General features: G+C 36.4%; 1 protein-coding gene across 5 annotated transcripts in view; it reads right to left on the reverse strand.

Moving 5' to 3' along the window:
- Nucleotides 1–551: 551 nt before the first annotated feature.
- Nucleotides 552–14,626, reverse strand: part of cabin1 (calcineurin binding protein 1) — a 148,073-nt gene continuing 133,998 nt past the window's right edge. For all 5 annotated transcript variants that reach the window (XM_056246898.1, XM_056246896.1, XM_056246895.1 and 2 more), the window contains 4 exons: nucleotides 8,336–8,615; nucleotides 4,407–4,553; nucleotides 2,153–2,337; nucleotides 552–695 (listed from right to left, as the gene is read on the reverse strand). In XM_056246898.1, coding sequence (XP_056102873.1) covers nucleotides 552–695; nucleotides 2,153–2,337; nucleotides 4,407–4,553; nucleotides 8,336–8,615 — 756 coding nt within the window. The remainder of the gene's footprint in view (nucleotides 696–2,152; nucleotides 2,338–4,406; nucleotides 4,554–8,335; nucleotides 8,616–14,626) is intronic.

Consider the following 14,626-nt stretch of genomic DNA (forward strand, 5'->3'; position numbering starts at 1 on the left):
TGTACGTGTAGGCAGCTCTGAGAGAAGAAGTTACGGCACACACATGCAGGAAAACACAGATGCGTTTCCACACGGCTGGAAAAAAACCCACTTTTGCCTTCTGACATTCCCTGTTTGGTTGCAATGCCACTGAAACTTGGTAGTGATATGACTCGTGTTTATTTTACACCAAACGTCAAGCAAAACCTACTTCCTGTTAAATCTGTAAACAACGTCGTGAGGGATTTAATGCCCAGGAAACTCTTGAGTGAGTAAATTGCATTACACAAACTGCCAATATTACGCCATCCATCCCTAAGTAGAACAGTTTTCCTCAGACTCTCCGTGATGTTGAAGGTTTTTGTAACCGCTGGAGTAAAAATGGCACTTTGCAGGATCGTACACAACGAAAAAACAACAGAAGAACATAGAAACCCAGTCCATGCGTAGCAGCAGAGGAGCAAATACAACAGGACACAAGTGCCAGGGTAGGAAAAAGCCCTTTCGCTGAAAAACGAAAACCAGACGAAGACGCAACCGTCAGAGCTCAGCTGCAGCTACAGGAGATGGAGTCAGATGTCCATGTAGTCATCTTCCTCATCGGACTCGCTCTCCAGGGACGACTCCTGACTCGACGTCTCCTGGACCTCTAAAGCGGGCTGAGCCAGAGTGTCTTTCTTCACGTTCGCTGCCGACTGAGAGGACAGGATCACATTCTGACGGGACAAAGAGAAAGTGGACACTTAAAATACATTTCAAAAGTGTCCAAATACTTTGTATCTGTGGATGTGTCAATACTAGGGGTGTAACAATACACAAATGCAATACAATACAAATCTGTATTGTGGATAGTTCACCTAAAATAAACATTACTGTGTGAGAGAAAAAAATGTCAAAGTTTTCAGAGTTTTAGTGTCAGTACTATATATAATGTTGAATATAATGTATAATAATGCAATAGGGGAATATTTGTGGGTCCTGATTATGCCAAATGTTAAAAGTGGCCTACATTATTATAAATATATCTAGTCAGTGACAGAGTGAAAGCATATTCATCTCAAATAATTCTGTGTTTTCAGCTTCAGAATCATGAATATGTTTATTCTGGTGTCTCTATTGTCCTGTGCGTTGGGTTTCCAGCACCAAATCCAAGCCTATTCATTTACACACACAATGTAATATCAAATTTATCATTTTAATCAACAGTACACTTTTTTGTTAAAGGATTAGTTCACTTTAAAAAAAAAATTTGCTGATAATTTACTCACCCCCATGTCATCCAAGATGTCCATGTCTTTCTTTCTTCAGTCGAAAAGAAATTAAGGTTTTTGATGAAAACATTCCAGGATTTTTCTCCATATAATGCACTTTACTGGGCACCAAACGGTCCAAGGTCCAAAAGACAGTTTCAGTGCAAACTGCAAACTGTTCAAATGGCTTTAAACGATTCCAGACGATGAATAAGGGTCTTATCAAGCGAAACGATGGCTCATTTAAAAAAGAAATAACAAAGTTTAAGTTTTATAAGCTCAAATGCTCGCCTTGCTCTGTTCTGTGTGACTCTCCTGTTCAAACTCGTTCATCAAAATGAACGAATCTTTTTCCGAGTCAATTCGTTCGTTTCGTTCGTTAAATGAATCAAATGACTCGAAAAAAGATTCGTTCATTTTGATGAACGAGTTCGAACAGGAGAGTCACGAACGTGCATCACAGAACAGAGCAAGGCGAGCATGTGAGCTTATAAAACTTAAACTTTGTTATTTCTTTTTTAAATGAGCGATCGTTTCGCTTGATAAGACCCTTATTCATCGTCTGGAATCGTTTAAAGCCCTTTGAACAGTTTGCAGTTTGCACTGAAACTGTCTTTTGGACCTTGAACCGTTTGGTGCCCAGTAAAGTGCATTATATGGAGAAAAATCCTGGAATGTTTTCATCAAAAACCTTAATTTCTTTTCGACTGAAGAAAGAAAGACATGGACATCTTGGATGACATGGGGTGAGTAAATTATCAGCAAAAGTTTTTTTAAAAGTGAACTAATCCTTTAACCTTTTATCGTGTGTTTTGGAGTATGGCAATAATATGGTATTGGGAGTTCAGTGACGTGTGTCGCTACACCCCTAGTCACTACTGTAAACAGCTCATCTTGATGATCAGCGAGGACAAGATACGGACCTTGAGCTTTTGTTTGGTCTCCTCAGAGATGCTCCCCTTGGGCGAGAGCAGGGTGGGTGTGGGGGGCGTGACGGTGATCTCGGGGGGGAATTTGGTGACTGTGGAGGGAATCACCAGTTTGGGCATGTTGGGGGGGATTCTGGAGCGGATGCGACTCGGGTCACCCTGCTTCCACTGCTCACTTTCTGGAGGAATCAGGAAACATTCACATGTCATTTCTTACTTTATATTACTATTATTATTCTAAAAATGTGACCAACTGAAGTAGAGAACGAGTAAGTGTTATCGGTAACACTTTACAATTAGGTTCATTTAGTTTCTAACCATTGTAGTGACTTTGACATACATAATTCACCTTTGTTCTTGGCATTGTTCCTCACTGTTGTTCAGGGATCGTGGTCCCTTTAAATGTTCTGTATGCGTGATGACGTGAGACGCTAGTCAGCGCCTTTTTGGAGTTGAGTGTTTTTGTTTTCAATAATAATAAATGAAACACGCATTCGTGTGCTCAATGTGAGAAGTAGTCTCTTGCGATTTACTACAATTTCCACACCATGAGCAATACATTTGTTACTGTATTTGGTAATCTTTGTTAATAAAAATACAGATGCTCATTGTTCATGTTAGTTCACAGTGCATTAACTAATGTTAACAAGATTTGCTTACACTTTATTTTAAGGTGTCATTGTCACAGTGTAATTATATATTTAAGTACTGAGTAATATGTACTTACTATAGGGTTAGGGTAGGATTAGGGTTTGGTTGAGGGCTATTTGCATGTAATTATGCATCATTTACTGTTATTACTATGGTAAGTACATGTAACATATGTAGCAATGACACTGTAAAATAAAGTGTTACCCAAGATTTTAATAAAGTATTAGTAAATGTTGAAATTAACAAAGATTAATAAATGCTGTGTAAGTGCAGTTCATTATTAGTTCATGCTAACTAATGTAATTAATGAACCTTATTGTAAAGTGTTACCGTGTTATTGTTTATTTACTTATTTATAATTCATTTAACAAATAATTACACTAGCGTTCAAAAGTTTGGTACGATTTTTTATTGTTTCTTCTGCTCACAGAGGCTGTGTTTATTTGATCAAAATTACAGTAAAAACAGTAATATTGTGAAATATTATTACAATTTAAAATAACTGTTTTCTATGTGAATATATAGTAAAGTGTAATTTATTCCTGTGATCAAAGCTGAATTTTCAGCATCATTACTCCAGTCTTCAGAGTCGCATGATCCTGCAGAAATCACTCTAATATGATGATTTGATGAGAAAGAAACTGATTATTATCAGTGTTGAAAACAGTACAGAAACAGTGATGGATTCTTTGATGAACAGAAAGTTAAAAAAACAAAACTTTTTTAACATTATAAATGTCTTTACTGTCACTTTTGATCAATTTAATGCAACCTTGCTCATTTTTTTTTTTTTTTAAATCTGTAAAGATAAATAAAAATAAATTATCATTTCCAGAAAATGTTTCATTTTTTAAATGGTTTATTGAAGAAATAATTGGTTAATAATTGTCTAATAAACCATTTTGTCTAATGGTTTATAAGCCAAAATCTATTAAATTCGTTGATGCATTTTTGTTGAGTATCATTATTGACACATCATGCTTTTATGGCTCATATGATATAGTGAGTCATAGTTGAGGAGGAAAAAACAGCTCAATTTTATTGCAAAACTGCAATTTGGTGCAGATGCTGATATTTATATGGCCAAAAAGAATAATGAAATTCTGATGCTTGATTGTAAATCAGTGAGATCGTTATAACAGACTACTGACATAAAACGCATATAAATATCAGTCGTCACTCTATATCTGCCAATAATATGTCTCAGTAAGATGATATTTAAGTGCTAGGAAATCTAAGTGGCTTCATTCCAGTAAGTGTTCATCTTAAAATATTACTAACAATATAGAAGTTACTCAAAAGTTTACTTAAAATCATTAAAGATGATTTTAGAAAGCAGGACGTTTGTACAATAATAATAAAAGGCTTTTTAATTGCTAAAAAATCGAAACCTTCAATCAGACGACAGAAGAGCGACAGGTCCTGATGTTGTCGATAGTTTCGAGGTCTTAAAAACGCACCTATCATATATGATACAGCAGGCTTTAAGGACTAATGAGCCCAAACGGTTCACTTAACTTCTTGACAATAGAGTGCAGTATTGCTCCTGCATATTGCCTGCTGAACATGAGCAATGGAGTGTGTGAATCTGCAGTACCTGTGCTGGTGTGAGTGGAGCAGGACGGCCACTCGTGTGTGTTGTGAATCTGAGAGACACTGGCCATCATCTTCATCTGCTGACACAGGTGAGACTCATGCTGACGGTACAGCAGACCCTCAGACGCCGTGGCCTCCTCTCGCTCCTCTACACACACACACACACACACAGTCAGGATGGGCCACATTCAAAACTCTTCTGTGAGTGCAAACCAACTGAGCTCTGCATTAAAGCGTCAAGTACATAATGCAAGTACATATATTTACAATTTTCATTTTAAGTTTTGTTACATGCTTTGACTTTTTTTTTTTTTTTTGCTGGATTTTCAGTTGAGACAAAATTTTAAATGATTTAAGATTTTAATCTAATATCTATATTCTATTCTATTTTTTGAATTAAGAAAAATAAATGTTAATAGCTTAACATAGGGTTACTGCATATTTTATGAAGGTTAATTTAAGACTTATTTAAGACCTTCTTAAGATCAAGTAAAGAAAATGTAAGGCATAAATGTAAGGGAACACAATACATCAATATGTTCTCTAAATGCAAATGTTTAGGGTGAAACACTTCCAACAAATATCTGATCATTTTTAACTCCTTTCACCCCCCAAAAACACAACATTATGAAAATAACTTTTATTGTACCTTCTGATTACACTTCTGTTTTTCCTCAGTATTTCTCTTTTTTTGACTAGTACAAATATCTAAAGATTCCTAAATCAGGATACATTTACTTCAGATGTAAAATGACGAAACAAGAAGTCTTGTTTTCTGTGAAATTGATCAAAATGAAGTTTACGACTGAAACAAGAACACACATCTGCCAATAGGCTCAGAAAAAGCGGCTTCATTCAGAAGTTTTGACAGATATTTGTTCTTGTTTTAAGCACAATACATTTTGTTACATCTTTCGAGACTTCATTTTACATTTGCATCTCAAATAAATGTACCTTGATGTAATAAACTTGTTCAGATGTTTGTATGGGTAAACAGGACAAAAATACTGAGGAAGATTTTCATTTTCTGCATCGCATGCATTTAATGCCAAGACTTTCTGCTCTGATTTAAGACTTCATTTATGTAAGGGTGAATTAAGACGTTTTTAAAGACTCGCAGAAACCCTGTAAGAACAACAATGCTGATGCATATCAACACTAAGATGATTTCGGCCTTTATTTTTCAGTGTTTGTGGAGAATAATGTGTCTGAGATGCAATGTTGCGATGGCTGTGAGAATGACGGCAGTGTTTACCACGGACTCTGATCATCGCACCAGTAATCTCGAATAAAGTGACAGATATAGTATGTCTGTGTGCATCTAAGCATGCTTATGTTTACCGCCGGCTTGTGATGAAAAAGAGCTTTTGACAAGCTTTAATACGACAGAAACTGACTGATTTTAAAGACAGCTGACCGGCTCAAACCCCATTATGTTGTAGAACATCATGCACTTTCATTTGGCCTCTCAAGGACACACACACAGTCGTATACACGCACGCTTAACACAATCATGTACTTGAGCATTCATCCTTGTTTCCTTAGCAACAGAGCATGAACGCATCAGCCTAAACGACACACACCGAACACAGGAGGAAGTGACACGGCTGGCTCGATTAGTTATGAAACTTGTTGAAGTTATAAACTCGATGTTGATCCCCAACAGGAAATGGTTATATAGAGTAAATCATAAACAGTATGTATAATTTCATGAACAAACACACTTCTGGTCACATGTCTGTCAACTGAGTGCCAACCAAAGCAGCGCCCACTAAAAAAAGGGTGTGTTTTAAATAATATAACACACACTACTCGTACTTACTGTAATGCAGTGTACTCGCTTAGTCTGAAACTTTTCTGGATAATTACAATATCCCAGATGACTACATTAGCCAAAACAACAAGTATTCAACACAGCATACTTCATGGAATCCCACAATGCAATTTGCTCAAATTAAACTTCCAAGTGTGATATTTTTCTTTTTATTATTCTCATTATTTGTTGGGACTGCAAACTGAATATTTTACAAAATTGGAACAAAAACGCTAAATAGCCATATTTACACTCGCGTTCAAAAGTTTGGGGTTGGTTTTTCAATGCTTTTAATAGCAGTTTCTTCTGCTCACAAAGGCTGCATTTATTCGATCAAAAGTATACAGTAAAATAACGACAATAGTCTGAAATATTACTACATTTTAAAATAACTGTTTTCTTTGTGAATATATCGTAAAATATCATTTATTCCTGTGATCAAAGCTGGATTTTCAGCATCATTACTCCAGTCTTCACTCTTCAGAGTCACATGATCATTTAGATATGCTGATTATAAATATATTTACTGTAACTTTTGATACATTTAAAGAATCCTTGCTGAATACCAGTATTAAAATAAAAAAATATAAATTATTTTAAATAAATCTTACAGACCCCAAACTTGTCTAGTGTATCTCTGAAATCATAATTTGATGCCACTCAGTGAATTAAACATTATGCTGCAATATGTTTTCATCTGCTTCATACACTATTTTTTTTAATAACAGGAAGTATAAGAGCATATACTGCACAGTATGCAGTGAACAGTATGCTATGTAGTATTCTAAGGATTATATACATTAGGGGTTGCACAGACTAGTCGACTTTAATGCTCTGCCATGATGCTTGACGTCGACTAGTCGCTGATCGTGGCCTATAGAGGACGCAACAGGATAAGAAATCTTTGAAGTCCACTTTTACGCTCCATTTCCAACAGTTAAAATAAACAAATGTACAGGTGAAATTCGAAAAATTTGAATGTCGTGCAAAAGTTCATTTATTTCAGTAATTCAACTTAAAAGGTGAAACTAATATATTATATAGACTCATTACATGCAAAGTGAGATATTTCAAGCCTTTATTTGTTATAATTTTGATGATTATGGCTTACAGCTTATGGAAACTTTTTCATAACTGTAACTGTAAGCCATAACTGTAAGCCATAATCATGAAAATGATAACAAATAAAGGCTTGAAATATCTCACTTTGCATGTAATGAGTCTATATAATATATTAGTTTCACCTTTTAAGTTGAATTACTGAAATAAATAAACTTTTGCACGATATTCTAATTTTTCGAGTTTCACCTGTACACCGAGAGAGCGCTGCACATATATGTTTGATTACACCACCTGGAAGCTCAAGATTTATCGCGTGAATGCTCATTTTAAACAGCTTATTGTACAGGTAAATGAATCGTCGTTTTAAACTAATGCGCTGCTGCATTGTAACACACACACACACACACACACACACACACACACACACACACATACAAACCGAAGCGCACAAATCATGTGCAGATCGGGCACACAGAAACATTCACAGAAATGTATTGTCAACACCGTTCTGTGATTTATCATATTTCATAGTAACTAAAACCCACAGCTTCACTATTAGCAGAGAGACGCTGCCATGTAGAATTAATTCACTCGCAATCACTCTCTCACTAATGCATTCATATAAATGTAATCTTTACTGTGCTACTTTGTCTGTATCTGTAAGAGCAGAAATCTGTGGGAAATATAGCGACCCAAAGACAAAAGAACTGATAAGAATAAGCGGTTATGTAGCGTTGTGTTTGAGTCTCAGCTCGAGGTTCAGGCTTATCTGTTCATTACACATAAATTGTACAGTTGATGCGTCTTGATTTCTGTTCTGCCTTAAATTATAATATTGTTTAAATTGATACATTTTTAGCTAACTGTGATTTGTATATGTACATTTCTAAAATACATAACTAAGACAGTTACCTTATGGTAACAGATAACTCTGAATTGTAATAATGTGGACTTTTCTGTAAAGCTGCTTTGAAACGATGTGTATTGTGAAAAGCGCTATACAAATAAATGTGAATGTGAAATGAACGTGTTACTGCAAAGATTAGATCCCGTACCTGTGTGGGGCAAAAAGGCCATGCTTGCGATTGGCTGGCTAGGCGTCTTGCGCTGCTGCGATTGGTCGGGTTGGCAGTAGATCTGTGATGGAGTGGTGTGTGTTTGTGTCTGGATGAGAAGTGGCCGAGGGGTCTTGCTCAGCTTGGCTTCCCCGTCCTGCGCTGATGCTGGGTGTGTGTGTGAGTGTGTGTGGAGGCACGGCGTGGAGAATGATGCTGGGAAGAAGATGTCTCGCTGGTCTTTACTAAACTTGGGAGTGGTTGGCGCATCACTGGAGCTCTGTAAACAGACGGGACAGAAAAACAGGGCCATGAGTTGATGTGCTCAAAAAAAGAAAAACAGACTTCAATGGAGCCAAAGAGAAAGTGATAGAAGAAGAGAAACAGTGAAACAACAGAGAAAGAGTGAAGTAAGTTATCTTTACTTCCTGCATTCTTGGACCTGCCATGCCTTGGATTCCTGGTCAGGTTATTACAAAGTAATATTTTTATTGAGTTAGCCTATATTACAACATGTAATTTGTAAATGTAAAGTAAGTTAAATAGATCTGGTTGTCATATTGATGTCACACGAGTTCAACAGTGTCTATTTACAATGTGATTTTGCAGAGAATTGTAGCCAATCACAGGCATTTCTGTTGAAAATAATGACCAATCAGAGGATTTACTCAGAAAGTGAGAATCCACTCAGTATCATTTAGTATTTTGAACGATACTGAGTGGATTCTCACTTTCTTAGTTTGTTTAGTGCAAGTTTACTAAGTTTTACATGCACACAAATCCTCTCATTATAACAAACGAACCAGACACGATGTAAAGAAAAGATTCATTGTGAAGTTCAGTCAAATTCATTGATTAAAACGGGAGTGAACTGAACTGCACTGAACGGACTGAGCTTCTGTGATTATAAATGAAGCGCTCTTTATTCACTGCCTGTTTGTGTCATTTCATTCACAATTTGAAGAAAAGTTTGCGTTTCATGAGGCTTTGTGACTTTTCCTACAAATATATACTTCCCACTTGAGTACAAAAAGTGACAAAAATAGACCAAAAAAAAAATCATTATTTAGCTATTTGATATTCTCTAATAAAAATTCAAACGAAAAAAGTGAGAAAAAATTATATTAGGGAGTGGAAATGGCTAATGAGAAAAGTAGTACTCCGCTGCCATCTACAGGTTATAGTGGTAATTTAGTCTCTTTTTTATTTTAAAATGAAAGTATTTGTATTTCACCAAGTGTTAGTTTTCCTATTGTGAACTTTTAGTTTTACAAATTCAGACAATCTTTGAAGGATGAATACAAATATGTTTAGTCATCACATTAAAAATAACATTTCAATTGGATAATATTCAGACTTTTGAGCTTTAAGTGCTGGAAAAAGTTGTGTGAAGTACTTGAACACCCTTAATCCTTATAACAGTGGTCTATAACGGTCTAATTTGCTTTGGTTATGATCAAAACTAACACACTTGTCGTCACATTGAGGGAGTCAAATTTTCTGCTTTTGGTGAAATGACACCACTGATTCTCACGGTCAATAACACACAAGTCGTCATAAATAAAGCATTATAAAGCAAATACAATTAAGCAAGCAGGACATTAACTCTTAGAACTGGTATAACAGCAATACAGCTACTAAAACACCAATCAATGAGCAGGAAACACACTTGTTGAGCAAATATCCATGCAACAAACTTAGTCATCCAATCAGCTGCATCTGTGAGGCCTACCTGTGATATAGTGCTTCGTTTTGCCCTTCATCAAGATGGACGATTCAGTACACGCACAGCAGAAAAAGCATGTGAACAGGCAAACAAACTAAACAGCTCTGGGTCCTGTGTGCGCGTGAGTGTGTCTTGAGAGAAGCACTCAGGGACAAGCTCACCTCACGGCTCCACAAACAAACCACACGACAACAGAACCAGCTGTTGCCATAGCAACACATCCAAACCGCAGCCAATAGCTGATCAAACGTCCACGCACTTTGCTCTCTCTCTCTGAAGAGTTGGACTGGTGCGGATCACGTCTTTTTGGTTTTGTGCACTAATGTTCAGTAAAAGCTTCCCGTAGGAAGGAAGGAAACTGCAGCTTATGATAAAAGAGATAACTCGATGTTGATTGCATATGTAAAACTAGGACAAAAGACAACACTCCCAAGTTTCTAAGGCCCCTTCTTTACGCCTCTATGAGATGTTTTTGTACATTTTATCATGCGGCAGGTCAATTCTTGATTCAAAATAGGGTAATTTGTTTACATATTCTGTGTAAATGTGAGTGGTTTCTCACTGCCTGTAGGCTAGGGAGTTACAGGTGGTTGCCAAGGCGTTGCTATGAAGTTTCTGAGGTTTGTTTTTAACAAGTTGTTGTTACATAGTGGAGATTTCCGAGTGGTTGATAGATGGTTTCTTATTTGCCCAAGTCAAAAGAGCCCACACTCAAATCTCTGTGAAATCTCTATGACTTTAAATGTAAAGGCATGGCCACATTAGCAAAACTTTTGGGAAATTTCACATGTGCAAAAACAAACAAACTTGAATCCGATGCGAAATCCACATGGGGAAATTTCCGCAATACACTAAATTTCAGATGCGTGGATTCCTACTGAGATACATCAATGACTAGTATATATATATATACACTACCGTTCAAAAGTTTGGGGTCAGTGAGAATTTTATTTTTATTTTTTGGAGGAAAGAAATCAATACTTTTATTTATCAAGGACAGTAAAGACATTTATAATGTTACAAAAGATTCTATTTCAAACAAATGCTGTTCTTTTGAACTTCCTATTCATCAAAGAATCCTAAAAAAAAAAAAAAAAACTGTACAACTGACAGACCAACAACTGTTTCAACATTGATAATAATAATAAATGTTTCTTGAGCATCAAATCCTCATATTATACTGATTTGTGAAGGATCATTTGACACTGAAGACACTGACACTGGTGATGCTGAAAATTCAGCTTTGATCACAGGAATAAATTACACTTTACTATATATCCACACAGAAAACAGCTGATTTACACTGGAATAATATTTAATACTATAACTGATTTTTGTTGTATTTTTAATCAAATAAGCGCAGCCATGGTTAGCAGAAGAGAATTCTTTTAAAAGTATTTAAAATCGTACCGACCCCAAACTTTTGAACGGTAGTGTATATATATATATATATGAAGATGGTGCACTTGTATAGAGTGAATTAGCACCCACCAAAATTTTCAGCAACGCTGGTTCCTGAAGTGGTTTTTTTCCCCATTCATTTCTTCCATAGCGATTTTAAAAAAAAGTCTTTATTAAAGCGTTATAGGCCATGAACCAAGCCAACAAGCTACGAGGTGAATCACAACACTACAAACTTTGATTTGAAGCAAAGTAGTATTTGAAAATTAGACACCAAAAAAACTAAGATACAAGACTGTGTACATAACAGCTTTAGTGGGAGAAAGAACTACGACCCCATGAACAGCATAATCAAATTAAAAACAATAAAGAAATATAAAACTACTAAGCGTTTTTGAAAAATATTGCCAGTCAGCGCTAGAATTTTTTAGCATGTTCACAAAATGTTTTCATGGCCCCCAGAATATTTTGTTGTATGAATATCTGAACATGCAATATATCAAACGAAAGAAAAAAACGTTTTATTCTAGTTTAATGCATTCTTTTTTATCAACACTTATATGTGTTTTTTTTTTAATAAAACATTGAGCACATAACTGAGAAAATAACGTTTTTATCAAAGACTAACGTTATGTCCAGATCGGATTCAGAACGATGATCAAAACACAGATGGAGTAGATCGAGTTCATCAACACCCCTAAAGCTTCACAGTCCTGTAACTCGTCCTGGGTCGACATTTCATTCAGTAACATTAGGCAGTTTTGATTTATATGCCGTTTAATGTTTGATGATTGCGTTATTCTTCTTCTTCGCATGTGTTTTGATCCAGAGATTCTGTACTCTTTCAGAAGACGTGTAATAGCGCCCCCTACCGTATAACAGTGAAAACATAGAATTGGCAGGAAAAAAGCTAAAAATGTTGACTATATATATAAAATATATATTTTAAGTTCAAGTTTATTGCACAATATGCACATAGACAGAAATATTTAAGTATTTTGAGAGTGTGCAGAGAGACTGACTCGATTACATCATTCGTAATGCTTCATTGGAGTGGGCAGAGCTATTTTGATTGTGGTGACTACTGATTGGTGGAATTTTCTGTGAAGCATCATGGGTAATGTAGTTTTTCACCACGAATTCAGCTGTTTAACAGGATTATTTTTAAGAATAAATTGAAATGATATTGGCTGACAGTTTCAGCAGAAGCAAATACCATCAATTAACAACCTCGTAGCTCACAGTAGGTCTGTCTTTAAAGGTTTACAAGTTATTGTTTACTTTTTTTTTATAATTTCCCATTGGGGAAAATGAATGCGATTTTACTTCCATGACCCGACTGTTGCACTCTATTACTACTATTACACCAAACAGAGGCATCCATAACTTATATACCGTCTTTATTTGCAAGCTGACTTGAGGCTTGAGGTTTAGATTATACTATTAGGGAGAGGAATCGGCATTCCCCAAATGAGATGTCTGGTGTAGCCCACGGCACAGAGATTATTTACCATATATATTTATTTAGTTTCATCTCTCTCAACCACAATATCTGACCATTTGTCAACACGGTAACATGTACCTGTCCTCAACCTGCACGTTTTGACCACTAGGGGGCCAAATGGTCACACTAAAGCAGAGGCTAGTCTTGAACTAATGGAGAGAGAGGTGAAGAAATGTAGGACTACACCACAGAAGGTGTTTCATTTAACTCAGGGCTTCAGTTACACATGTGTAAAGTTATGCTGCGTGGAGCGCTGGCACAATCCTGTAACTATGGAAACAGTGTGTTATAAGATAAGCAGCACAACCATGTTTCGGCCAACAAAGTGATATGCCAATGAGGCTTTGTGTCAATTTTGATTTGATCAAACAGAAATGTGAGTGTGACCTGCAATTTGCATAAGAGGCTGAATTTCATAATTGCAAGTAAACAGACTGTTTCATTGTGAAAGCCAATGGCTGATACAGTATTATGGTTCACCCAGAAACACGCAACGGCCAGTTATCAGCCAGCTGGTAAGTATTAGTTTCATACACTCACCAACACTCATTCCTTCACACACTTTGCATTTAGCTAGCATTAATTTTGGGTGTCCCGCCAAAAGATGGCGCCGCTAACTCGTGCAGTGCGGTCAGAAGCTATATCATGAAATGCATGTATTTTAAAAGTATTTGAAAATACAGCAATTTTTCCCCCCGACTGATTTACGTGACATGCATATGGGAATGAATACGAAAAAAACACATCTCTGAATAGTGACGCCTGCCTTATAATAAATCTCCCGAATTTAAATCATAGTTACCATGGTAAATGTTTGCAAGGGCGTTGGCATTCACATGTTGTTGTTCACAGTGAGGTTTTTTATTCCCATGCACAGGATAAAACACTTTCACATGTAACTGTGGAAGAAAAAGCCAGTCCTCGTATGCGAGTTTGCAATAGTGAAACATACTTGCTCTCTGTTGGCTTTCTTCTGAACTCTAATAGCCCCAGAATGACTCGAACGACAACAAACAAAACCTTTCATAACCCCTCAAAACAACAGCAGCTCTTCATGTAGCCCTAAATATCACTCATTTCACCTGCAGATGGAGAGAGTGAGCGAGAGACTCTTTATAATGAGTGAGCATTAGACAGCACAAAGAGACAGAAACCCACTGACAGGAAGTAAATGAACTCCAAACATGTTAATGGACCTTCAGCAATAACAGCAATTGAGGAATTACAGAGGCTTAACTGTGTCTGAATGCTGCACATGAACTTCAGGAGCGACTGGCTTTATGTCGAGGGGACACCGAGTTGCCCAACTGATACGAGCTGCCATTTCTGTTGCATATGAAAAACGCCAAATGGCAAACGAAATGAAAGCGGAACGTAACCGAGCTTCGAGCTCATAGGCCATGAGACGGGACCCCAAATTTGGGCTACCGGTACCATTTTGAGGGATTAAATTTGTTTTTGATTTTCATGAAGGTACACATCTCTAGTGTTGGAAAATGTGTGATAGCATCCGATCCATAGTAGCTTTCATTAGAAATCAACACTTGTATCATTCTACCTCAAGGTAAGGTGTTCAGTGACTAGAAGAGAGAAAAATGTATCCTTTTATAATTTTAAAAATGTATTAAAAAAAATGTATAATTTTTTTTATTATAAAAAT

This window comes from Rhinichthys klamathensis, unplaced genomic scaffold (genome assembly GCF_029890125.1).
Source record: "Rhinichthys klamathensis goyatoka isolate OS25496 unplaced genomic scaffold, OSU_Roscu_1.1 h1tg000040l_1, whole genome shotgun sequence".
NCBI lineage: Eukaryota > Metazoa > Chordata > Actinopteri > Cypriniformes > Leuciscidae > Rhinichthys > Rhinichthys klamathensis.